General features: G+C 51.2%; 9 protein-coding genes across 9 annotated transcripts; 5 read left to right on the top strand and 4 right to left on the bottom strand.

Moving 5' to 3' along the window:
• Nucleotides 1–666: 666 nt before the first annotated feature.
• Nucleotides 667–5,582, bottom strand: Aud_000860 (E3 ubiquitin-protein ligase SSM4; the record flags this gene model as incomplete). Its single annotated transcript, XM_043286364.1, has 2 exons — nucleotides 667–2,228; nucleotides 2,285–5,582. The coding sequence occupies 2 exons, from the start codon at nucleotides 5,580–5,582 to the stop codon at nucleotides 667–669; spliced, it is 4,860 nt and encodes a 1,619-aa protein (XP_043142299.1).
• Nucleotides 5,583–6,559: 977 nt separating this feature from the next.
• Nucleotides 6,560–9,948, top strand: Aud_000859 (uncharacterized protein; the record flags this gene model as incomplete). The annotated part of the gene is made up of 3 exons (XM_043286363.1): nucleotides 6,560–6,672; nucleotides 6,735–7,451; nucleotides 7,509–9,948. 3 exons carry the CDS (start codon nucleotides 6,560–6,562, stop codon nucleotides 9,946–9,948), a joined length of 3,270 nt encoding a protein of 1,089 aa, XP_043142298.1.
• Nucleotides 9,949–10,451: 503 nt separating this feature from the next.
• Aud_000858 (SND2/TMEM208 family protein) lies at nucleotides 10,452–11,062 on the bottom strand (the record flags this gene model as incomplete). The annotated part of the gene is made up of 2 exons (XM_043286362.1): nucleotides 10,452–10,952; nucleotides 11,054–11,062. The coding sequence occupies 2 exons, from the start codon at nucleotides 11,060–11,062 to the stop codon at nucleotides 10,452–10,454; spliced, it is 510 nt and encodes a 169-aa protein (XP_043142297.1).
• A 903-nt stretch (nucleotides 11,063–11,965) lies between these two features.
• Aud_000857 (anaphase promoting complex subunit bimA) lies at nucleotides 11,966–14,608 on the top strand (the record flags this gene model as incomplete). Its single annotated transcript, XM_043286361.1, has 4 exons — nucleotides 11,966–12,302; nucleotides 12,392–12,565; nucleotides 12,627–14,476; nucleotides 14,537–14,608. The coding sequence occupies 4 exons, from the start codon at nucleotides 11,966–11,968 to the stop codon at nucleotides 14,606–14,608; spliced, it is 2,433 nt and encodes an 810-aa protein (XP_043142296.1).
• An 866-nt stretch (nucleotides 14,609–15,474) lies between these two features.
• Aud_000856 (1-acylglycerol-3-phosphate O-acyltransferase SLC1) lies at nucleotides 15,475–16,408 on the top strand (the record flags this gene model as incomplete). The annotated part of the gene is made up of 2 exons (XM_043286360.1): nucleotides 15,475–16,186; nucleotides 16,242–16,408. The coding sequence occupies 2 exons, from the start codon at nucleotides 15,475–15,477 to the stop codon at nucleotides 16,406–16,408; spliced, it is 879 nt and encodes a 292-aa protein (XP_043142295.1).
• A 475-nt stretch (nucleotides 16,409–16,883) lies between these two features.
• Aud_000855 (4'-phosphopantetheinyl transferase family protein) lies at nucleotides 16,884–17,957 on the bottom strand (the record flags this gene model as incomplete). The annotated part of the gene is made up of 1 exon (XM_043286359.1): nucleotides 16,884–17,957. One exon carries the CDS (start codon nucleotides 17,955–17,957, stop codon nucleotides 16,884–16,886), a length of 1,074 nt encoding a protein of 357 aa, XP_043142294.1.
• A 395-nt stretch (nucleotides 17,958–18,352) lies between these two features.
• Nucleotides 18,353–19,218, top strand: Aud_000854 (pyridoxal 5'-phosphate synthase subunit PdxT; the record flags this gene model as incomplete). Its single annotated transcript, XM_043286358.1, has 2 exons — nucleotides 18,353–18,591; nucleotides 18,654–19,218. The coding sequence occupies 2 exons, from the start codon at nucleotides 18,353–18,355 to the stop codon at nucleotides 19,216–19,218; spliced, it is 804 nt and encodes a 267-aa protein (XP_043142293.1).
• Nucleotides 19,219–19,388: 170 nt separating this feature from the next.
• On the bottom strand, nucleotides 19,389–20,161 carry Aud_000853 (nuclear cap-binding protein subunit CBC2; the record flags this gene model as incomplete). Its single annotated transcript, XM_043286357.1, has 5 exons — nucleotides 19,389–19,521; nucleotides 19,584–19,775; nucleotides 19,834–19,878; nucleotides 19,940–20,034; nucleotides 20,096–20,161. 5 exons carry the CDS (start codon nucleotides 20,159–20,161, stop codon nucleotides 19,389–19,391), a joined length of 531 nt encoding a protein of 176 aa, XP_043142292.1.
• Nucleotides 20,162–20,533: 372 nt separating this feature from the next.
• Nucleotides 20,534–23,364, top strand: Aud_000852 (uncharacterized protein; the record flags this gene model as incomplete). The annotated part of the gene is made up of 4 exons (XM_043286356.1): nucleotides 20,534–20,845; nucleotides 20,911–23,028; nucleotides 23,083–23,252; nucleotides 23,307–23,364. The coding sequence occupies 4 exons, from the start codon at nucleotides 20,534–20,536 to the stop codon at nucleotides 23,362–23,364; spliced, it is 2,658 nt and encodes an 885-aa protein (XP_043142291.1).
• Nucleotides 23,365–24,061: the final 697 nt, after the last annotated feature.

Raw genomic sequence — 24,061 nt, 5'->3', positions numbered from 1 at the left:
GTGGGCAGGAATCCTGTTGCCTAACCAATAGGGAGTGGCGAGTGAGAGCAAAGCCTCGATCGCCAAGCCACACCTCTTGGCCCGTCACGTGGCAGGCAGCTGCGAATATCAGGCCCACCTTCGATCCACCAGACCAAGTCTACAAGATTTTCTCTTGGTATTATTGCTGATCGTATCAGTAGAGTAGCATAGTTACACAATACTTGGTGGGCGAGCGATCGCATGATGATCTACAGTTATCCGCCAGATTATTGGCAAACACCGGCAAGTGCGGACTACTAAAGCATCTTTGTACTGTAAAATGAACACGATGTAGGACATTAGCAGCACGGCCAGCGTATTTCCATTCCCCTCGGTCATACAGCAGTTACAGAGTGCAGATGGAAGCCATGAGACCCCGTCGGAGTACGGATCCCATCGGAGTACGTCTTTGAGATTCGTATGCTGTACAAACTTAGTATGTAAGCTGCCTAGTACGGGAACGTCGGAGACTGCGTTGATTTGGCGGAGAATGGGACCAGGCAACCGTCTTACACAAGAGATCAATCGAAAAAAAAATTAAAAATGAATAAACAACCTTCTATCGATGCATTGAGATGTGAAATATACACAGGAGAAGATAGAAAATAAAGCAAAACAGTGAAAACAGTGTCTAATGGTGCAGGGTTACCCGGTAATCACTCGTCGAGAAACACCAACATCCCTTGCACGTTTCTCCCTGAAATTATGCAGGCGCTCCCCAATCAGATAGACATCATCACGGATGTTGACTCTCCAGATATCCACCTGTCGACGGATCATATAAACAAGCCATGCCAAAAAGCTAAGAAGCAGAGTGGCAGGGAATGCATAGCGATAGACCTTTGCTTGAATATCTGGGGTGGCATGGAAGACAGCCGAGTTCAGTGCGAATCCGAAAGAAAGTGGGAGAGCCACTGCAAGCGCCGCCAAAATCGTGACAGGAAGCACTATTGCTCGGGTGGCAAGACGGACATTTGGTTTCAGCCAGCCGTCCTGGAAGACACCGTTGAGGGCCGCTGCAGGTCGCGAAGTAGAATGCCATAGAGCAAACTTGATAGCCATTTGCACATACAGCACCCCAAGCGTCCAGTCTTGCACAAAGTGAATGACGTGCCCCCGTGTCCCACCCAGGTACGTATGCACCGGAACAATCACGTAAAGCTCCATGACCAGAGCGAACAAGGACGGCAGTAGAACCGAGAATGCGAGAAATACGTAAGCTAGTCGCAGACCGCTTAGTGCGACATTTCCAAATCCGAGCAAAGCCTGTCGTGGCGAACGAAGGTAAGGGCGAAGACGATCCTGGATTGTAGCCAAGAACGTCCGGCAATAGAACATGAGGTAGGCAACACTTCCGAAAATGCAGATGCCCAAAGAGAACGCATACATATCATTCAGCGGTCGACCAGGGAAGCATGCCAACATCATCTTTCGGCCAATAACTAGGGGAATAATTGTGATGCCTACCCCGGTAGCAGCGGCAAAGACCCAGATCAGGAAGATGAACGCCGCAATTCTGGTCCTGAAGGAGGGTGGGATGTAGACCTTAGTGAACATGTCGTTGGTACGGCCATGTAGGCCCTCGTCGGGATCCGGAGCGCCATCAACCCGCTCGTCGTTCTCGGTGACCTCCAAGAACACTGGGTTGCCCTTTGGAATTCGCACTTGATCGGAAGCTGGAGCCCGTACAAAATTGCCGTCCCGGACGAAGTAAGCACCGAGCTGCTTTTCGTCGGCGATGCGACGCTCAGTTTCACCGACGATGGGCTGTTCAGTGTCGCCTTTCTTTCCCGAAAGGAGACCAAACCAAGTCCGTCTCACATGATAACCTTCCTCATCCGTGTGCCTTTCACCAAAGAAAAAGCTGCTAAGTCGTAAGAACCGCGCGCATTTATGAAACCACCAGTTGTAAAGCTTGTGTAGGCCGTCAGAGGGTTTGATAGACCGTATGGCAAGCGGCATAGCAAAGTTGTAGAACAACAAATCAGCCGGGAATTCGAGTACAGGAATTGTGGCAGACCACCGAACAGGCAGCACCCCATCAAAGGCATAGTACAGGCCCCAGACAACACCGCCGAGGCAGACGATGACCAGAGCCCCGTATACGAGAGCACTGAAGGCTATCTTGCGCAGTTGAGTGGTGATGTTGCGTTCAAGAACATCTCGCACCGGATGGAAAGTCGGGTCATCGGGGTCGCGAATGAAGTCTGTCAATCACAGTTAGCAAATTAATACTCAAACAAACTTGGTTGTGAGCACTTACAAAGAACGCCACTCCTCATGATTTTTCGACACATTGAAACAAATAGAGCAAAATGGAACATATAACAAGTGCCTATGAACCAGTGCACAAAGAGCGATGTGAGTGGAGAAGAAGAGGTAAATTCGAGCCGGGAGGCGATCGTAGCGTTCTCAAAGAGAGGCAGCAAGGCGACGTCAAGCAGGGTACCACAGTACAGTGGAAAGACAATCATTTCAATCCCAATGATCAAAATGACTTTCATTACTCCACCAGCTTGGTGAAGTACGTCCGCGACGAGGCCTTCGACCCTCTGTCCACGACTTGCACCTGTGAACAGGCTAGTAATACGAAGGTAGAGGAGTCCCAAAATCGATGCAAGCACGTAACCCATGACAATGGCAATAATGCGGTCTTTAGTATCCCAAACTGCCAATTCGGGATCAATGGCCAACCCGGTGGAAGTCGCCCCCGTCACAGTGGCATCGAACCACTTCGCGCCTTTCCCAGGGAAGAAAAGGCGGTCAGCAAAGCTGTACGCCTGCTGTCGAGCCTGGGTGAAAAGATTGCTCAAGTCGATGCTTTGGCGATCGAAGGACAAAGCGCCTAAGAGCCCATTTGTCGTGATTTGGAGGGGCAAATCGTGTATTATGAATTTGACGAAAGTAACAATCGACTGACAAAGACCAGAGATGCGCGCTTGATGGATCCTGAGCGCCTGATGAGACAGAACAGAGAACACTGGGACGTCCGATTCGTGGAAAACAAAGAACGCGCTGACCACGTTTTTCAACCGGTGACTGCTGGCATCGATAAGCGACAACGATGCGCTCGTGATAGACTTCGTTTGGGGAATCCAATCGCCTAGCGGGACGAAGGAACTCAAGGGGCCAAGTAGCACTTTGCAGACCAGGCTGACCGCATACATGAGATAGCCCAGACTGCCAATAAGAGTGTCTAGTGTGACATCTGCGATAACCGATACTGCAGTCACAGGTACACCGAAGATGAGTTGAATGGGGTTTGCGAGGAGGACGAGTGCGATCTTTCCCCACAAATATGGAAGCCAAACCCCAATGGCCACTGTAAATGAAATCAAAAGAGCGCTAAACACACCGTTCTGAAGCAAGCCAAATATGGGGCCTTGCATGCCGATAAGTTCGAGAATTCCTTCTAGATCGTCACCTTCTTCCACAGCATCCAGGTCGTTGGGATCAATTCCTGCGTCCGCAGCAATGCCCTGGTTTTGCTGCATATCATTGGCAGGACGTCTGTTGTTACGGATCGGCACAAATGGTGCTTCTACCGCAAGATCTTCCACAACTTCCTCATCATCTGGTGGAGGGCGCTCCTGATCCTGCTCACGTGGTGCCAGATCAGCCCAAAACCACTCAAAAGCTTTGGTAGCAAAGCTCCTTGGAGGCGGAGCGGCAGGAAGGTCAACTTGAGCGTCACGCGGAGCGGTTTCATCATTTGCATGACCCACGGTCGGCAAGTCTTGTGGGCTTGCAGGCTGTGGGTTGCTTGAGACCTCATCATTGTGGTTGTTCGTGCTGTTCAACTGTCCCTCACCATTATTTCCTGTACTAATTTCTGGCTCGGGCTCAAATTCAGGGAATCCAAAGGTGAATTCATGACGATGTATACTCGAGTCTGTCTCAAAAGCTGAATTGGTCATGTCCACGGCATCCCAAGCCCGATACGTGGGCGCTGAGTCTGAGATTTCAGCGGGACCAGACGGAGCTAGATGAGAAGACTCTATGGAAGAAGCCCCGCTTCGATATCCTGAGGTCTCGAGGTCATCCCATTGAGTGCTGGAGCTGGAGCGAGCTTCAGAAAATCGAGGGGTGTCATTTTGTTGAAGCCTTGTCATGGCTGTGACAACCCAACTAAGCTCCTCTTCCCGACCGTCTTCTCTAATGATATTTAAAATCTGCTCAGGGTCACCATTGCCACGGGACCAGAGGTCTCTGAAAGTCTCAACGCCAGCCCAACCTCCCTGGTTAACTCGCGTGGGCGACCTTCTCGCCAAACGCCTGGCATTCGCTTCATTGTCGCTATCACTACCACTTTCTGAAAATGTTGCGGGACCGGCCCTTCCCACAGGCTCGGTGGCTGGCAAATCAGCGCTTTCGCCGCTTTGAAGGGAACGCCTGCGGGTTGGCTGGGGAAAATGAATATCGAGCAAACCAACATCATCATGATCGGAGCCGTGCTCTTCCATACGATCTCCCTCGTCCCCTAACACATCCGCACGGTGCACATGAGCCCGGGGTTCAGGCCTCGGACGGTCATCATTTCTATTTGGACGGTTGTTCGCTATTAGCTGCACTGCGGCTTCGCGTTCACCATCAGCAATATTGGCCATTGGCTGCTGTTGAACAACCCATTCTCGGATCAAAAAGACGAGTATGAACGAAACGACGACGAGCAGGGTGATAAGCTGCCCCTCCAAGGTGTCGATGACAATATTGTTGATGGTGGGTGACGGCGTCAAGGAGTTGAGCAACTTCACATCCGAAAGCCACGAGGGGTGGCGGTGCCTATAGAGTCCCGTAGTCACATTCAACGGCCGTGAGTTCGACGAACCACCAGGCGATGACATGGCTGGAAAGAACAGTGCGGACATCACCTTCTTAGCGACTGTAAGCAGAAGTGGGTCACCAGAGGGGAAAGTGAACATGGATGACATTGGCGAGTAGAATGATGATGAATTCGTCACATTTGACAAGACAGCACCCGGAGTCTGCAAGTTTAAGGTAGTCATTCCGGCTGCAAGGGAAGTAGTTCCGTTCCCAGCAGACTGCCGAGCTTGAAGCTGTTGAGAGGCATCACCGCCGGACCAGTGGCCATCTGCAAGCCAGAACAGTGCTCTCCAAATTGCTCTCATAGACCATGGAAGCCACCCGAGCCAGACAAACGCAACCAAGATGAATCGTAGCCATGTAACAACAGTGCGGAAGCTATGGATCAATAGCTGTTTCAAGAACAAAGGCGCGGGGAGGTTTCGAGGCATGTTCGGGTCGTATAGCTTCGTAAATCGGAAAGGCGTCTTGCAGAGCTCGCAGTGCTTCTTCTGGGAATGCGACAGCCATTCTACCAGGCAAGGCTGATGAACAAACTTGATGCTGCCGCTACATTTGCAAGGATAGAACAGTGGCTCCTCCAGGGTTCCTTCGCCGCGACAAATCCGACATGTATCTGGTTCCTCAAAATCTCTTTCCTTCCCCTTGTTATTCGTCGCAAAAGCAGAATCGTTCATGAGGTCCGGGAAAGTTGTGTGGCCCGCATATTGGCGGGGTTGCTCCTGCGCAAAATCCATGCTTTGAATAGTGTTGTTTCCAGCGTCTATCCGACGATTATTGAGAGGGGTTGCAATTTGTCATGATAAGAGGGATTATTGGAGAGTTCGCGATTCTAGTGAATGAACGTTGAGCTCAAAGATCGACAATGGATGGAGTACCTTGTCCGAATTCAAAGAAGAAAGGAGGATCATGAAGCAGTCCCCATGGAATATGAGCCGGGCTCCTGCAGTTTCTTTGTTGTGGTGGTTCACTTTTGAGAGGAGTCAAGGTTATAAGGAAGAAGGTCTCGGAGCTCACACACTAAGCGATATTCTGCATCTATTTTCCACTATTCCAGACAGTGGCAAGTTGTTTTCAAGCTGATGATTATTGTCATGGATATCAAATAACTACCCAAAGCGGTCTCTATGATTACTCATCGGAGAAGTCCTCAAAGTCATGTGATATTACCGTATCTTACCAGAAACTTTCAGGCCTTGCTGTCATGTAAGCCACCAGATTGTAAAGCTCTGTAATACAATTAGCTACGCCACTGATGTCTGAGCGATGACCTCACCGACGGAACAAGGAAAACAATTATTGATAACCTGCTGCAGCTTGATGCCATTTCTGTGATCATTTGTTCTGCTTTCTTTTTCAACCCCTTCTATAGCCCTTGCTGAGTTCTAACCTCAAAATTTGGCGATTGCTGGGTCCGGTTGTGCAAGACAACTGTTGATTGTCTGGTCTCCGCCAAGATCTGGGACATCGTCGCGCGTCTACATCGCCCGCATAAATTGACAGGCGTTCAAACGACAGTCAACCACTACCGTCTGAACGAGAAGTAGCCTAACACTCGACTAGACTTCGGGATGCCCTCCCGGTGATCTATAGGATTACACCAAAGATTTGCCCGCAACAGGCCAATTCGAACACGCGATACCCCCGTCAATTAGCAGTTAGCAGCGGAAAATCAATACTTCACGCGACATCCGACCTGCGCATTGACTACACAATGGCGACCGTGGAGAATGGACACGCCTCGGACGGAATTGTCAAGTCGGTAGAGCTTCGCTCCCGACCGAGAAAGACGAATCCTTTCAGATGGACATTTGGTCTGGTAGTGCGGTATGCTCGCATTGTGATCTTGGACCATGGTATGACTCAGGCTAACAAGAAATGATTTGCAGACTGTGTATATGGTATGTCCTGCTCGCACCGATTTTTAGGTGTCCTTCGCATCTTTCGGAATTGAATGAGTCGTCACCGCGAGTATGCAAACCATACCTGGTTGTGCGATCCCACGTTGAGCCTTATGTTCTGCCGTACTATGATAGATACGGTGCACCTTATGTTGAAATCGCTCGTCCATACGTACAAGTGGTGAACGAGCATGTCTACACCCCGGCAGCGACAGTAGCCAGGCGGGGATATGATCAATATGGTGCTCCTGCTCTGAGCCGGGCTCGAGCCTATGGCCAGCAGCAGTGGGAGGCCCAGGTTATCCCTCGTCTACAGAATGTGAAAGAAAGCGCAACGGGATTGTACAACTCCGAAGTTGCTCCATATGTGCAACGTGTAAAGGATGTCGTTTTTCCTTACTATAACAAAATTAATGGCGCCGTCATAACTGTGTGGGATGGTTACGTTTTCCCCGTTTTTGCTCGATCGAGGCCGTTTATTGGGAAGACATATGCGTCTGGCCAGAATGTACTGGCGACCACCGTGCTGCCATACGGGCAAAGCACCTGGTCATCCGTGATCTATTTTGCGAACAGTGCCCTATGGCCGAAACTCACTGGTTTATACTCGGAAAATGTTGAGCCTCAATTAGTCAAAATTGGACAGCGACTAGCCAGCTATCGGGAAGGAAGACGACTGCGAAAAGTCATGGATGAGGTTGATGGGTATGCTTCACCCTTCAAAGGAGGTCTAAAGTATAGGTACTGACGAAGAATCCTCAGTTCTATGGATCAGCAGACGCAGTCTGCTGTCACATCGGCTGAGAAGAGCCTAGACTTTGAATCAGCCATCACAACCACTGCAACCGAAGCCTCTGTGACCCACACCACACTGTCACCTGCCGAGCAGACCGCGCAAGCTCGCGAAAAGATTGCTTCAGACCTTCAAACATGGCAGACAAAGTTTGCCACTGCTGTGGAAAAGGGTGCTGAAGATCTTGAGGAACGCGTGGAAGAAATAGTGGAAAGCTACATTAGAAGCGGTGTAAACAGCCATGGCGAGAGTCATATAACAGCTCTAGAAACTGTTGTGCAGGATGAGATCTCGTCTGTCAAGTTCCGTATTAACGAATTGGCCGAATCACTCCCAAGCGAGGAGGCACCCGAGGAGGAGGGGAAGGTCCAGGATGAGCTTTTGAAGGAGATCAGACGGGCTGCCATTTCTGTCAGAGATCGCGCACATGCAGTTCGGCAATGGCGAAACACATTTGACGAAGAGTTGATCAGGCGTACTTCAGCAGCAGTCAACTCTACGCTCAATGTTCTGGATAGTGTACGAGATCTGGGTCTCCAGGAAATTGGTATGCGATGGGCATGGATGGAAGGAGTTACTTACAAGGATTGGGCGAAGTACCATGCCCTTAAAGCCCAATTCGAAGACTGGAAAAATGACATTTTCAATGTCGGAATGCAGCATGTGAAAGTCGAGGAAGCTAAGGCATTGGCCAACGATATTCTAGGACGTGGCATGGAGGTAGCAGAAGACGCTGCAAAGGAACTGGCTAGGCTCAAAGACGTTGGCAGATGGAAGATCGCGGCTCGCGAAGCAAGCGACGATTTTGAAACAAGAACTGGGAACCCTCCTCCACTGCCGAAACGCAGCAAGACTGACGAGGAGTCGGAAAGTGCCCAGGCCGACAATGCAGATACTGAAAACCATCAATCCATGCAGAGCTCTGAGCAAGCTACATCTGGCACAGTCCCGGAGTCTGAAGGCACAGCAGCTCACGGCAAAGGAGATTTTGAAAATGATCTAGGTCTAGACGATGATATGCCTTTGACACATGACGAATCATCTTTATTGCCCGATGATAGTCTGCCAAAGCACTCCAGAACCGGCGATGTATCCTCCGCAAGAGACGGACTCAGTCCCGCATCGGTGTCAGGAGCAGACGCGAGCGAAAGCCTTGAGCCGGTCAAGGTGGCCTGGGGTGTTGCTGCGGCTGAGTCTGTACCGAAACGAGATGCGTCCGAGCAGCATGGCTTTCCCGAGCAATTGCTGGAACTTGTCAGCCAAGCTGATGACAACTTCGCGCAAGTAACAAGTGCCGCCGGTCAAGCTTGGTCTGAAGGCAGCGTCGCGTCCTTGGCTCACCAGGCCGCTTCCAGCATCACCTCAATGGCAGCAGAGATTACGCCACTTGCATATATCTCGTCTGTGGCCTCCTCGAAGCTGAGCGAAGGTCTAAGCCTCGCCTCGGCCCAACTTGCCGGAGTGCGAGCAACGGCAACTCCAACAACAGCTGTCGAGCAGAACCGTATCCTCCTTGACGCACAACGACGTTACTACGAGGCTGTTGGTATGGCACATGACCATTACTCTGCATTCGTGTCCTCTGCCTCTCAAGCAGTGTATGGTACACCTACTCCGACAGGACACCTTGAACAAATGGCTAGTAAAGCATCCGAGAACTGGGAGAGTCTTGTTTCCACGGCTAGCGAACACTTTTATGGCTCTCGATCGCACTACACCCCCCCGGCACTGAATGTTTTGATTCCTCAATACGAGGCCATCGAACAATTAGTATCTGAGCTGATTGTCGGCAAAGAACCTTCTTTTACGGAGAAAGCTCTAAGCAGGTTACATGCAATCTACGAAACGCCATACCCAGCCTCCGCGCTTTCTGCGGCCTCGAGTTACGTCATTGGCGACCATACCGCTACCTCTTCTGCTCCATTTGGGTCGATCACGAACGTTCCATCGATCGAGAACATTCTGGAAAGTGCCAACGAACGGTTCCAGTCTGCAGTCAATGCCGCGAGTGTTCAGTTGTATGGTACCCCCAAGGGTCCTTTTGAAAAGGCAACATCTTCAGCTAGCAGCGCTATGTCAGCGGCTTCCGCCCACATCAGCGAAGCCGTTTACGGAACTGAACCAGGGTATTTGGAAGCCGCTCAGGAAGCCCTCGAGCATGCATATGCATCTGCCGAATCCGCCATCAGGAATGCAGTCTTTCAGTCAGCAAGTCCAACCGAAGCTGAACAAGGAGCTTTTGCCAGCGCCACGAGCAAGCTGGCGGTGGCTGTAGAAGGAGCACAGGAACAGCTTGCAAACCTGGCTTCTAGTGCCAGCAGCCTCGCCTCGGCTGTGGTAGAGACAGCAACATCGAAGGTGGTGGTCCTCACTAGCGACGATGGTACGTCTGTTAAAGACGAGTTATAGTCACAGAAAACTCTGGAGGTAAAAATGTCTTGCTGCTGTTGTACGAAGTACAGTGGCCGATATGTGTTCTCATGTTTCCCACGACTTATTCCCCATTGTTGTTTCTTACATTCCAACCATTCATATATTGCTTTCCAGATGGATCATGATGATTTTGACTTTCTGAAGCACTATTCCCCATATAGTTTTCACTGATTGTCGTACGCCATCTCTTCCTCTAGATTTTCAAAACATGTACACAACTTCTCGGGCTGTTTACGTCTTTCTCGTCCCGCTACCTGATTTCTATGACAGAGTTAGGTTCTCTCAATAATTTGTACATGACTTTTGGCAATGCAACAGGATATTTCCCTTTTTGACTACATAATTATCCATATCTCCGTTTCCCAAAAGCTCATGACCAATTCTATTCATATCGTCTTCCTGTTCAAAGGTGTTGTCTCAATCAGGGCTCGACGATGCATGACTTAATGTATAATAATACAGTCGGCATGGAGCCGCAATCACCGGTATTGCATGCGTTGTCCTCCACGCTTCTCCATCTTCTTCTGTCTCTTACTTTCTGCGACGGGTGTCTCCGCTCCACCCATTCCGGCCAAGCCGCTCTGCATCCCGGTGAAGGTAGTATAGGCCAACCAAACGGAATATATGGGAATGACAATCCACAGCCACCAGGCACGATCTCCAAATAGGCAAGCCGCCCCCATACAGCCCCAGGTCCAGTAGAGGACGTCCCACATGTACTCCGTCAGACCGGAAGCTCCGAGATCTTCTCCGGGGGACCGCAGGGAACCGTCGGCGGGGTTGTAGCTTGGGCGGCCCAGTCGTTCAAGATAGAATTCGATGGCGAGTGTCGGACATGCAAGGAAGAAGTACGGCGTTAACGAGCGTGGACGGTTGAAGATCCAGTGCAGAAGCAGGAAGAGTGAATGCAGACAGAGGGCGATTATATGCGTGCGCAAGAGAAGGGAGGCATTGCGGGCGGCAAGAGTCTTGGCTGCTTTCTATTACGGGTCAGTATGAAGCTTGGGTCTTCTCTCCTCTTGATCTCTTATTCTGTGAAGATCGAGGATTGAAAATGCGGGTGGTAGAGGAAGTGATGTACCTGCGCCATAGTGACAGAATGTTCAGTAATGTCAAAGAGAAGAGGCAACCGACGCAGGGCGATAAATGGAGATGTGGATGAATGTGTCTGTTCGGCAAATCCTCATCCAGATTATATTTTAAGTATAATAGCACAAGGTTTTAGAATTCTAAACCCATGTTCCCCTCCTCTTGATGTTATCTCGTGCGAACTGGAGTAAAGTAGTGGAGGCATAGTTGGTTGCCCGCCACAACGAGGCAAGCGCCCACGCCTCCGCCAGCACCAGCCACTTTTCCTAATCTGTTATACTCGGCCGCCCCAAAACATCCGCATGCTCCAAAAAAGGCACGACCTGGATCTGGCCTGACACGATCGATCGACTTGACAGTTCTCCTCCCCACCCCTCTTGTTTCAGGAAGCCGTTAGCTGTGCACATTTCGCTTGTAATACTCAACTCTGGAACGGTTCATCTCCCGATATGCCTTTTTGATTTCCCTGGAGGCTCTTGCTTTGCCTGGAGGGCGTCACGAGTCGTCCTGGACGTCATTCATTCACTTTGGCTTCGACACGGCCTCACCTTGGAGTCGACATCTGAATTCGCAACGTGAAGGTGGACAGGTCGATGAAAGGATTTTGTAGCACTGCGAAGAGCTTACTGCAAACCGTGGCTGTTTGTGTTGTATCCTTTGTGTTGGACGTGGACCGCTAGTCTCCGCAGCAAAGGGAACTTTGCATCGTCGTTTCCTCACCTCTGTTTCTCGACACGTCCGGGAGTTAATCATCGGAAAAGAACCGGCCTACGATCACGGCCGGCCTCATGCTCACCTATCGCTCGAGAACATCCCCTCACCGACTCTGACCCGCGCACTCAGTACCCTGGCCTCTTAACACCAACACTTCTCCCCTAGTTCCGCATACCTAGAACACGCAAACATGTCGCCATCAATATCCTACATTTCAGGGCAGCTTAGGCAGCTAATATATTATCATCTCGATAACAATCTGTGCCGCAATGCGCTGTTTCTCGCCGGTCGTTTACATGCTTACGAGCCGCGAACGGCAGAAGCGTCATATTTACTCGCTCTCTGTCACCTTCACAACGGTCAAGTTAAAGCCGCGTACGATTACAGCAGAAATTTTGGATCGAGAGGCACCCACCTCGGCTGCTCCTATGTCTTTGCGCAAGCGTGCTTGGATCTAGGAAAGTATCTGGAAGGTATTACAGCGTTGGAGCGAAGTAAAGGCCTTTGGGCTTCCAAGAATCACTGGAGTAAGCATTCCTTGCGCTGGGCCTTGCATTCAACTTGCATTTATCTCGTTGCTTTTCTGTTACTGACATATTTGCACCTGCCGCTCTAGATAAGCACAGTGAGACGCGAAGACAACACCTGCCGGATGCGGCTGCAGTATTCTGCCTGCTAGGTAAACTATGGCATGCGCATAAGGACATCAACAAAGCTGTAGAATGCTATGTTGAATCTCTGAAGCTGAATCCTTTCATGTGGGATGCGTTCCAAGGGCTGTGCGATACTGGTAAGCTTTGGAGAAGAAACCTACTACACCTAGCCATGGCTAATTGTGTTCTACCGCCAAGGCGTCAATGTCCGCGTGCCGAATATCTACAAGATGAATTCTGAATTGCTGGCTGTATTGTCTTCATCACCGCAGGAGGACGCTGAGCCAATATCCGACAAGTCTGTACACACGAATGGTCCACTTCAAGCGCAGGCGAATGTCAATCCGAGCTCCGATCCTTTTGCATCGACAACTTCTCGCAGTGATTCAGGTACCAGCCATGGGAGCTCTGCCTTGTGGGAAAAACTAAATGGAAGCACAGTAAGCGTGGCGTCCTCGGGAGTGCCAGCATCAATCGTACACGAAGGGGCGGAAACGCCGAGTGGTCAAAGCAGCGGACCTGATGACTTCCGGTTGGCCAATGGAATGAACGGTGTGGATGCTCATTGGGACCCTCCTTTAGCTCCTGCAAGGAAAAACAGAACGATCCAGGCAATCAGCGGCGAGTATCCAATGGATCCCCCTCCCAAGATGAAACCCACGGGGATCCGACCAAGGACAAGAACCAGGACTGAGCCGGAGGAGCATATTTTAGCCCAGACAGACCGGGAGGCTACAATTCCGCCCAGGGTCGGGGACCGCAAGCGAACTGTTTCTGGTCAGGTAGCGCATCCACCCACATCACAACCCACGGAACCAGGAGCACCCCAACGGCGGAGTGTGCGACTCTTCAACCAGATTAAACCCACAACCAGCAAATTGTCGGCATCCGCATTGGGAGTCAAGGATGCTAGAGAGGTCAAGAAGGCGAAAGCCACGGGTACAAAGGGGCGTACTACAACCACCACCACCATGGGACGAGTAGTGAGTGGCAGTCGAAAACATGGCAGCGAACATCATGATGCAGATGGTAAAGACGGTCGGTCCTTACCATCATCACACACTCACGCCATCTCCAAAGGCGCTGCACTTGAGAGGTCAAAAGAAATTGAAGCGTTGACCTGGCTGCTGGAGCTATTCTCCAAACTTGCTTCCGGATTCTTTGCCTTGTGTCGCTACCGGTGCTCGGAGTCAATTCAGATCTTCAATTCACTCTCTCAAGGCCAACGGGAAACACCGTGGGTTCTCGCTCAGATTGGACGAGCGTATTATGAGCAGGCGATGTATTCTGAGGCCGAGAAGTACTTCTACCGCGTGAAGACCATGGCACCCTCGCGCTTAGAAGACATGGAGATCTACTCGACCGTCCTTTGGCATCTGAAGAATGATGTTGAGTTGGCATACTTGGCGCATGAGTTGATGGAAACAGATCGCCTGTCGCCACAGGCCTGGTGCGCCATCGGTAATTCTTTCTCCCACCAGCGGGACCATGACCAGGCTTTGAAGTGCTTTAAGCGGGCAACACAGCTTGATCCCCAGTTTGCATACGGGTTTACTCTGCAGGGACACGAGTATGTTGCCAACGAAGAATACGACAAGGCGTTGGATGCATACCGTCACGGTATCAGTGCTGATAATCGGCATTACAACGCTTGGTACGGATTGGGCACAGTCTATGACAAAATGGGTAAACTGGACTTTGCCGAACAACACTTCCGGAATGCCGCAAGCATCAACCCGACCAACGCAGTTTTGATCTGCTGTATTGGTCTGGTACTGGAAAAAATGAACAATCCTAAAGCCGCTCTCGTGCAATATGGTCGCGCTTGTTCCTTGGCGCCTCATTCGGTACTCGCGCGATTCCGCAAGGCTCGTGCATTAATGAAGCTTCAGGAGCTCAAGTTGGCCCTGTCCGAGTTGAAGATCCTCAAAGACATGGCTCCAGATGAAGCCAACGTGCATTATCTGTTGGGTAAGCTCTACAAGATGCTCCACGACAAAGCGAATGCCATTAAGCACTTCACAACTGCTTTGAACTTGGATCCTAAGGTATGCCCATCACTTCCGTTCTGTCATATTACCAGAGCATGCTAACTGGTTCGGTTCCAGGCAGCACAATACATCAAGGATGCCATGGAATCTCTCGACGATGACGAGGAGGATGATGAGGACATGACTTGATTTGCCGTCCACTTTCCACATCGATCCAATTCTGGATCTTACTTGCTTCCTCCTTCTTCACCAGGTGCCTGCTATCCGGGGCTTGCATTCATGAGAGTCGGCGTTGAATTTGATTTTGGATTTTTGCAGCATTAGCATTATAAGGGCGTTTTGCAGGCCGGGTTGGTTAGAGGTGCATTTACCCTGCATCAGGTTCTCAAGGAGGGAGCCGAGGCTGGTGATTCTTGTTTCTTGTATATTAGCGTGGGTTGGCTTTGTCGGGGCTGGTCATTGGCTGCATATGAGAGACGAAGCCGTCTGGACGACAGATTCATGGACATAGATGTCTGTCGAACAAAGGCACTTGCATAATCTGCGATGTCATTCTTATGCCTATTCTTATTCTTACGGAAATCAATTCCATCCATCACATTCGAGCCTGACCCATGGAAATTACCTCCAAGAATAATACTTCGTAGGGAATAATTGTAGAGTTGCAAGGCGGTGAGCGGAAGAATGATGTTGGTGCCCCGAAAATCAGGAAAAAAGTTCCAGAGTTGAGCAGGCAGGAATATTGTTGGCGATCTTCGGGCACGAGCATCAACGACCCATTCTTCATTCTTCCTTGTTCCTAATCGGCATCCGGCTACCAGGCCAGAGAATCCTGAACCCGCCAACCTCTGTCACCTCCTCGGGTCATGGCCATTGCCGCTTTCTGAGTCTCCTGCGCATCCTTGTTCCGACCACCACGCCTGTCCTCACACCCGAAATCAGCTGCCACGGAGGGGTACGGCTCAGCAAGAGTGTGAATTTTACGACTTAGTGACTTCGACGCTACTTATACAGCTTATCGTAACCCCAAAGATTGCTTTCCCCGGTCTTTTACCATGTCGCTCCTGTCCTACATCGCCTCGGGCATCAGCTCGTTTATCGTCGTGACGCTTTCCCTGTTCGCACTCGGCCAAAAAGTCCCTCGAGCGGCCTTCGTCGCTCGGTGTCTTGCGGCCTATGGCTCTCTCTTGCTCTGCGCATGCTATGGCGTAATCGCATCCATTGTCCTTCGCCTCGTAGGCTACGGCCGGGTCTCCCAATGGGCCACCGCGCGCAGTTTCAAATGGGTTATGCGGTATACAACCGGCGTGCAGTTCGACATTGTCCAGGGGGCCGAGCACCTGTCCACCCGGCCTGCGGTCTTCATCGGTAACCATCAGTCCGAGCTCGACGTGCTCCTCCTGGGCTACATCTTCCCTCCGTACTGCAGCGTCACCGCGAAGAAGTCGTTGAAAAATATCCCCTTCTTGGGTTGGTTCATGGCGCTGTCGCGGACGGTTTTCATTGACCGGGCCAACCGCGAGACGGCGATGAAGGCGTTTGACGGTGCGGCGGAGGAGATGCGCAAGTACAAACAGAGCGTGTTCATCTTCCCCGAGGGAACGAGGAGTTACTCCGAGAAGCCCGAGTTGCTGCCTTTCAAGAAGGGAGCGTTCCATCTGGCGGTCAAGGCGGGTGTGCCGATTGTTCCTATCGTCGCGGAGAACTACTCGCACGTCCTGTCGCCGCGTAATATGCGGTTTAACCCTGGCACGATCAAGATCAAAGGTTTGTGCATGCGATGTTTCTTTTCCCCGGTATGAGACTGACAGGCTCGTCCTAGTCCTACCTCCCATCAGCACGGAAGGCTTGACCGCTGCGGATGTCGACCGGTTGACTAAGACCACTCAGGAGAGCATGCTCAAGGCTCTCCTCGAGCTGGCCGATCAGGATCGCGATGAGGTCGACTCAGAAGTCAAGAAGGCTACTTCCACGGCTGTCGAGATCTAATCGGTTGCATCGACCGTCCATGAGTTACGATCACGTCCGTTCCTGGCTTGTTACTGTGGTGATGATCACGCTAGCGCGGCCTGTCTATTCTTCGCCTCTTGCATGACTGACGGCTATATTGATATTCGAGATTATGAACAGGCCGAGATGAGTACCTCTCGCTTATGTCCTTGTGCTCTAGAATCGCTAAGAGATATTTGGTGCCTGGGGTGGTTTGTGGATAGACCTGCAGGATTTAGATTTTGGATACGACTATCAGAGATGCCGAGGAGAATAAGTGGCCTACAAATCATTCACTTTCTGCTTTCCTATAATTCAGCGGACTATTGTGTGCAGACAGCGTGACAGAGTGTACATAGCGTTATCCTTCGTGATATTATTCTCCATTGTTGGGTGTGGGTGAAGATGCATAGATATTTACCTACCCCCTGCTTCTTCATCCAGACGCTTAAACGCTCAAATAGACTCCTAAAGACTATTTCTTTACACACTGACAGGCTCCCGTCGCACAAGGTGCAATGTCCTTGTCAATATCGATCCTCTCCATGTGCATCCAAGGATCTACGGAGACGGTGACGCCCGCACTCGCGGGTAATGGCCGACTCCCGGCCCCCAAGCCGGCCCCTCGCGCCGCCGTCGCAAATATATAATCATTCTCAAACGCGACCACCTCAATCCGCACATCCTCCACCCTCTTCCCATACAACCAGGTCTTGATGCCAGTGTACGGCTCCCCCCAATCCCCAGCTAAGCCCTGCACCTGCGCAGGGGCGACGACATCCGTAAACTCGAGCTCCCGCAGCCACGGCGCGAGAAGCGCCTCGCCGGTCATCTTAATGTACGCCTCCTTGAGAGCCCAGTACGTGTAAAACAAGCGGAGGCCGTACTCCACCGCTTCGGTTTCCTGGGCACCGTCCTGCGCCTCAGCCGGAAATCTCCCGCCCAGATTCTTGATCGTTTCCAGCTCGCGCTGGGAGAAGACTTCCGCGAAGATGTCGACATATTCGGCTAGTTGCTTGCGGGTTGATGGGGCGGAGCTTGTGCGTGCGCGGCGCTCGTCCACGCAGGTGATGTCTATGCCTACCTGAGGGACGGAGGAGGCTGGGACTGAGGATGGGCTGGGGTTGGCGAACACCGCAGCCGGGGTGGTGCTTGCGACGTTTGACGGTGGGCTGATTGTGCCTGCGAGCGCTACGAGAGATGCTTGGTGGCTCACGTTGAATTCGATGCTGGGGATGGGCTCGTCGGTGCCCTCGATCAGGGCGGGAGAGGGGATGAAGCATGGTCGGCGGTGGGGCGCTGGTGTTCGACTGATGCTGATCTTGTTCCAGGGGATGCGGCAGGAGCGGTGGATGAAGAGGTATTTCAGCAGGTTTGAGGCGAGGGACATGTGTCTGTCCTTGAGGTGGTAGAACTTCTTGACTGTCTCTTGGTCTGACGGTTGGAGGGTCTCCAACAATGGGAGTGGTTGATTTGTCGCTGTCAATTGGCGTGTGTCTATATACCATCGCGTAAGAGAAGGTTCCCTCTCATTTGGTACAGAGCCCATCTTTCCGGACAGTTGCGAAGTAAGCAGTAAGGGTTCGCGAGCAAAAAGCTATATCTTCAAAAACGAGGGAGGACGGGGAGAGGTAGCTGCGTAGGCTTAATTGACCTCTCTGCTACGGCATAATAAAGGAAGTAAGAAAACAAGCAGTGTCATAAAGTGTCATCGAGTCATATCCGTCATCATCAAACACAATAATAGCCAATGCATATGCTATGAGACATCATGAATCCTTTGCTGACAGCAAAATCAACAATCTTATCAGTAGGCGGGGTAGCACGTGCTGATAGATACCGGCCGAATGTTGACCCGCTTAGGTAATGGGTGTATACAGGGCGAAGGAGAGTGGCCAAGGTGTGAGTCAAAAAAGTTGTTATTTTCTACAAGCAGGAATTACCATGGCCAGCATCACTGTCGGAGTTCTCGCTTTACAGGGCGCATTCTATGAGCACATCCAGCTGCTGAAAAAGGCAGTCTCGGAACAAAGCTCCACTACTCAATGGGAGTTCATTGAAGTTCGGACACCGCAGGAGTTGGATCGGTGTGATGCGTTGATCCTACCTGGAGGCGAGAGCACGACTATCTCTCTTGTTGCAGCCCGATCGAACCTCTTGGAGCCTTTGAGGGACTTTGTTAAGTATGTTCGCGCATTAACTCCAAGGCTATCCCGTCAATGCGACTGACAATCTGTTTTCCTAGGGTCCATCGCAAACCGACATGGGGCACCTGTGCCGGGTTGATCCTGCTCGCCGAGTCTGCTAATCGAACCAAGAAAGGCGGGCAGGAGCTCATCGGAGGTCTCGACGTTCGCGTAAACAGAAATCACTTTGGCCGGCAAACAGAGAGTTTCGAGGCGCCCTTAGATTTGCCGTTCTTGGGTCCGACCGAGCAGTCATTCCCAGCAGTTTTTATCCGGGCCCCTGTGGTGGAAAAGATCCTGCCTCATCAAGAAGGTATTCAGGTGGACGAAACTCAAAGGGACGAGACGGTGGTGGCGCCCTCGAAACAACCTCAGGGTGAGGCGGCCAAGGCGGCGATGGCAGACGGAGTTGAAGTACTTGCAAGTCTTTCCGGCAGAGCAGCTAAACTAGCCGCTACGGGAACACATATCGACGCAGATAAAGAGACCGGTGACATCGTCGCGGTCAAACAGGGTAATGTGTTTGGAACAAGCTTTCACCCCGAGTTGACAGGTGATGCCAGAATACATTCCTGGTGGTTGCGCCAGGTGGAGGAGTCGGTAAGGAAGAGGAAGGAAATATGAACAGTCATAGACTTGGCAATTCTTGAGCACGGAATTGTTGATTGTTGGGTATCTGGTAGAATTGTCCTTTCCTTGAACAGCCGGTGCAATTTACCGGGATGATAGAGATGACATCGGTGATGTACAAACGCCTTGTCTGCGCCAATAGACCACGCAAATTTATTTCCAAATTACTTACCCTTGCCGTACTCTTCTTCTTCCCGCCTCCGCTGGTCATCTGCGTATGCCCGACCATAACCACCGCGGCCCGGATCGTACTCTTCACGGTATTCGTCGCGCACCTGCCCACCAGACTTTCCTCGCCTTTGCCGAAAGTTAGACACTCCTGTTCTTCTCTCGTCTGATAAAGATGTAGCATCACGTACCCATACTGACGTCCTTCCTCAAAGCCAGGGTCAAGATCTGTACGGATAATTCTCTCATCAAGCTTGGTGCCTCCGATATACTTTAAGCAGTCTAAGGCATCCTGATGGGTATAGTATTCCACGAAGCAGAAGCCACAGGGAGTTTTGTTGTATCGATCCAGCCCCATTACAAGGCGCTTGATTTCACCGCACCTATATGCGCCTGTTAGTTCTGGGCATCATGCCATGCTGGGCTTGCGGGTCGGCTGACTTTGAGAAAAGCTCATGAATTTGCTCCTCTGTTGTGTAAAAAGAACTTTAGAAAGTCAGTATGCGCCATAATTATGGGCATGAATGCATTGTTTCGCTCGACATACAGGTTTCCGACATAGAGTGTTGTGGCATCCTTCAACTTGTCGACTGGGTCCTCTGGCCTCTCAGACTCATCCTGGCTGTACTTGCGTTTCTTGTTCTGCCATTCAAAAAGACCTTATTAGGAAATGATCAAAGCCAAAAGCGGTTTGCAAGCGCACCTTTGCCAGGTAATAGGCGCTAGGCCGATCCAGCCTATCGACTGTGTTGTGGACCAAAGTACTCATTATATTGTAAACGCGGTCGTATATTCTGGACAAGAACAAGGCAATTATTTCAAGCAATATGAGATAATGCAGCCAGATATGCGCGAGATAGAGCAACGATGAAGATGACGGGAATGCAGTTTGAATACGTAGGATAGCTGGACATCAAGAGCTCTCTCAAGGGCGGAGCTTTCACTTGTCTTGGCGCGCTTTTCCTCCTGCGACCAAAAAAACCCCGGCCCGCTGTTTGTTGCTATCGTTGCCGTCATTCCAATCAACCTTCAATTTGAATCAATTATCCTCCCCCAGCTTACTGAGGATATGGAATAAACTTCAGTCATCCGCAATTCATTTCTGGTTCCATTTTCAACTTGTTCGCCGTAACCGCTGACGATGCCGAAACTCATCAGCTACACTCCTCCATGGCTATCGCGCCCTGCACCCGGCGCAACACTCTTTGCAAGCACATCGACCAAAAAACCAGGTTATCTTCCGGAGAATGAAGCGGAGTATAGCGGCCCGACAAGAACCTTGGCAAAGCGAGGAAACGAGGTCTTCACCGTGGTGAACAATCAGATCCGGTGGTCGAGCCTTACTCGATTGAAGGATGTATGGCAGCAGCAGTCCAGATCAAAGAAGGACGCTTCTGGTCAGACAAGGATCTCTGAGGGACCGTCAGACAGCGATGAGACAGACTATTACAGAGTATGACCGATTCTCGCACAAGCTTTTGCATGTCTAGCTCAGTGTCGTGGCTAATGAACGACTAGGTCCTGATCGTACCAGTCTACGAACGGATTCGGCAGATGATTCCTTCTCCAAATGGCGCTTTTCTGGCCATTGTAACAGATCATACGGTGTACATCGCGGTGCTACCAGATTCATCGCACCTGTCTGGTACGGATCGCTCACCTATCCGTCTCAAGTATTACCAGCTTGGTCCCACTACGCATGTTATCCCTGAGTCGCCCGTTGTTTCGGCGCTTTGGCATCCTTTGGGGGTGCACAGCAATCTTGGAGGCTGTCTTATCACCGTCACCGCAGATGCCGCAGTCCGCGTATGGGAGCTGGACCGGAACAACCACTGGTCATTCGACCGACCTACGCTGGCGGTTGATCTGAGAAAATTGGTGGACGGAACATCTTGCGACCAGGACTTTTCACCTTCTGGGTTTGGGAAGAACAAAGGATTCTCCGCCGATTTCGTTGATATGGAAGTCGCCTCAGCTTGCTTTGGCGGTAGCGGAAGCGAGAAGGAGAGCGCATGGGCACCAATGACACTGTGGGTCGCAATGCGGCCTGGTGATCTTTACGCCCTTTGCCCGTTGTTGCCTTCCAAATGGCGAGCTCCTGCGACTACTATTCCCTCCCTTACTTCGGCCATTGTTCCAAAGTTGTCGGCGATGGAGGAAGCCTCGTCGGAATATGAGGATGAGCTGACAGCCTGTCGACAGCAGTATGACTGGCTTACGGAGATTGATAACCAGGATCCCTTACAGACCATTGCTGGCTCGGAGCTAGAATCCGGGTCGGAAATCCTGACGCGTCCCGCCAATCCCAGCGCGATCCCCAGGTTGCAGGGTCCGTTTCGTGTCGAAACTGGGGCCGAGCTTGATGATTTGGACCTTTGTGACGTCCTTGTCGTTGCGTCAAAAGTCGACGTGGACGCTCTCATGATGGGTGAAGATGATGAGCTCTCGGTGGAAGACAACGATCAATTGTCGGCCACTGTTATTTGCCTGTCGACCCGCACTGGCAGGGTCCATATCTGTTTAGAACTTGATGGCGTTGAGGGGCAGTGGCTCCCCAAGCTTAAGAAGAATGCCTTCAGCACCCCCCTGTCTGAGCCATCTGATCTGGTCTTGGTTGAGTCATTGGATACCATCAGACAAGAAGACCAGCATTTGAACAATTGGCCGACATTCACCAACGATGTTATCTCTCGATACAGCTTCTTCGTCACGACCGCAACCAATGTCACATCTATTTCACTAAGTTCGTGGGTGCAGAGGCTTGAGGCCGAGCTCCAGTCAGAGGATACGGCGGGCTCAGCTTTTCGTTTACAAGTGCTGTGCGAAGGCACAGTATCTCTCAGAGAGCGAATCATCCAAATAGATGATGGTGGCAGTGCTGTTAAAGGCGAATCAGACCATCTGGCCTCTTCTCTGGTTTTCTATGACTATGATCTTGGTTATTTGCTGTTGAGCCACCACGCGTCTCGCCCGTATGCTGCCATCATGGATGCGCCTGAGGTCAGCTTTCCACCAACTGCAGATATGGGACCAATTGTTTCAGGGGCGCAGGCGCCAACTTCTCCCATTCTACCACCTAAAAGACCTCCTTACCAAGTCCCTTCTATTCTCTATTCGGACTCACCTCTGGAGTTCTTCGTTGAGAAGCATGTCCCTCATCGACAACGTCAGTCGCTCAAAGAGCAAGTGCGTTTGTCGCCAGCAACGCTGGACCTGGTTGCTGCTGCACATCGCATTCTGTCTGCTCACACGAATGCTCTTGAAAGGGCAGCGTCGGATCTTTTCCGTCGTTGTGAGCGGCTGCAAGGGGAGATGCAGGAGCAACTGAAGCAGCTCTCGGACGTGGCTGAGCGCATCAAGGGGGTCTCAAGCGATATTGGTGAGGATGGCCAGCGGCGAGAGGGCTCGAGGAGCGGCGAGGCGCTGGATAAGAGGCTGAAGGCTGCGAAGGAGAGACAGGCGCAATTGGTTGAGAGATACGAGTCGCTTCGAAACAAGGTCCTGAAGTCGGGCGGTCGCCCACTGAGCGAGAAGGAGAAGGCATGGCTTTCGGAAGTGGAGGCACTGTCTACTTCGTTGGAGAGAGAGAAGAAAGAAGAAGAGAAGGATCAGAGTTTGTCACAGCGGTTGGAAACCGTGAGTCTCATCGCTTACATGATCCACACACAGTAATGCTGACATTTGCTGCAGGTAAAGGAGATAGCAGCGGATCTGCTGGCCGAGGCCAAGTCCATTGCGACCAAGGCACCTGTCGCACCAGAACCTGGCAGCCCAGCGTCCCCAACTGCCGCTGGGCCACGAGTCCCGCAGAGGCTACAAAGGGCGAAGATTTCCGACGCCATGAGGATGGTCGAGCGAGAGTAAGTCCTTTCTTCTAGTGATAAGTGCTGCATAGGCTAAATCATCGTCTTCAGGTCTGCTGTCATTGAAGCCATTACTTCTCGATTGAACCGACTGAACTCGAGCATCTAGTTGTTGACTATGAACTGTCCGAATTCGAGGAGATGTTATCGTCGTGATCTATAATTAGCAATGAAGATTGCGTAAGCGTTGAATCGACGAAATGACGCCTGCCAGTAATCCAGGATTCAGATTGGAAATTACTCAAAGCGCTCTGAATCGGCACTTCGAGTTTATCACTTCCTCCCAGCTCCCCAGGAAGCACCTAAGTTGAAACGTAGTGACACTGCCCTTCTATGTCCTCCGCTTGACCACTCTCTTCCCCAAGATAACCTGATCACAGCTTCGTGACAGATCACACTCGGTTTCCCGGATCATCGACTCCTTCGGCCCTCCATCCTGGGCCGATTGAAGTGCATCTCCGACTTGTCTCTGCTGTTCCGTACCAGGTGTAACCTTCTCCGAACATTCACCACACCTCGTCTCGTACTCGCTCTGAATCAGTCTTCGTCTGCGGCACCACTCCCAGTACTTGCAGCGGCTTAAGGAGTCATCCCAGATGCATCCGCAGAGTGTGTATTTGCGGGTGTACACTATGCACATCGTAATTGTCTGTTTGCTTTGCGTTCAGCTTGAACTGGTACGGGTGATGACTGTGGTAGTTGAATACAGTGTGGTTCAAAACACTCTGTATTGCCGATATATATTGGTGAGAATCACGCGATGTTCCAGGGAGAGAGCTAGTACGCCCAAAACGAAGGAAGAAAGA

Source organism: Aspergillus udagawae, assembly GCF_001078395.1.
Source record: "Aspergillus udagawae IFM 46973 DNA, scaffold_1, whole genome shotgun sequence".
In the NCBI taxonomy this organism is placed as follows: domain Eukaryota; kingdom Fungi; phylum Ascomycota; class Eurotiomycetes; order Eurotiales; family Aspergillaceae; genus Aspergillus; species Aspergillus udagawae.
This window is presented reverse-complemented; position numbering and strand designations above follow the sequence as displayed.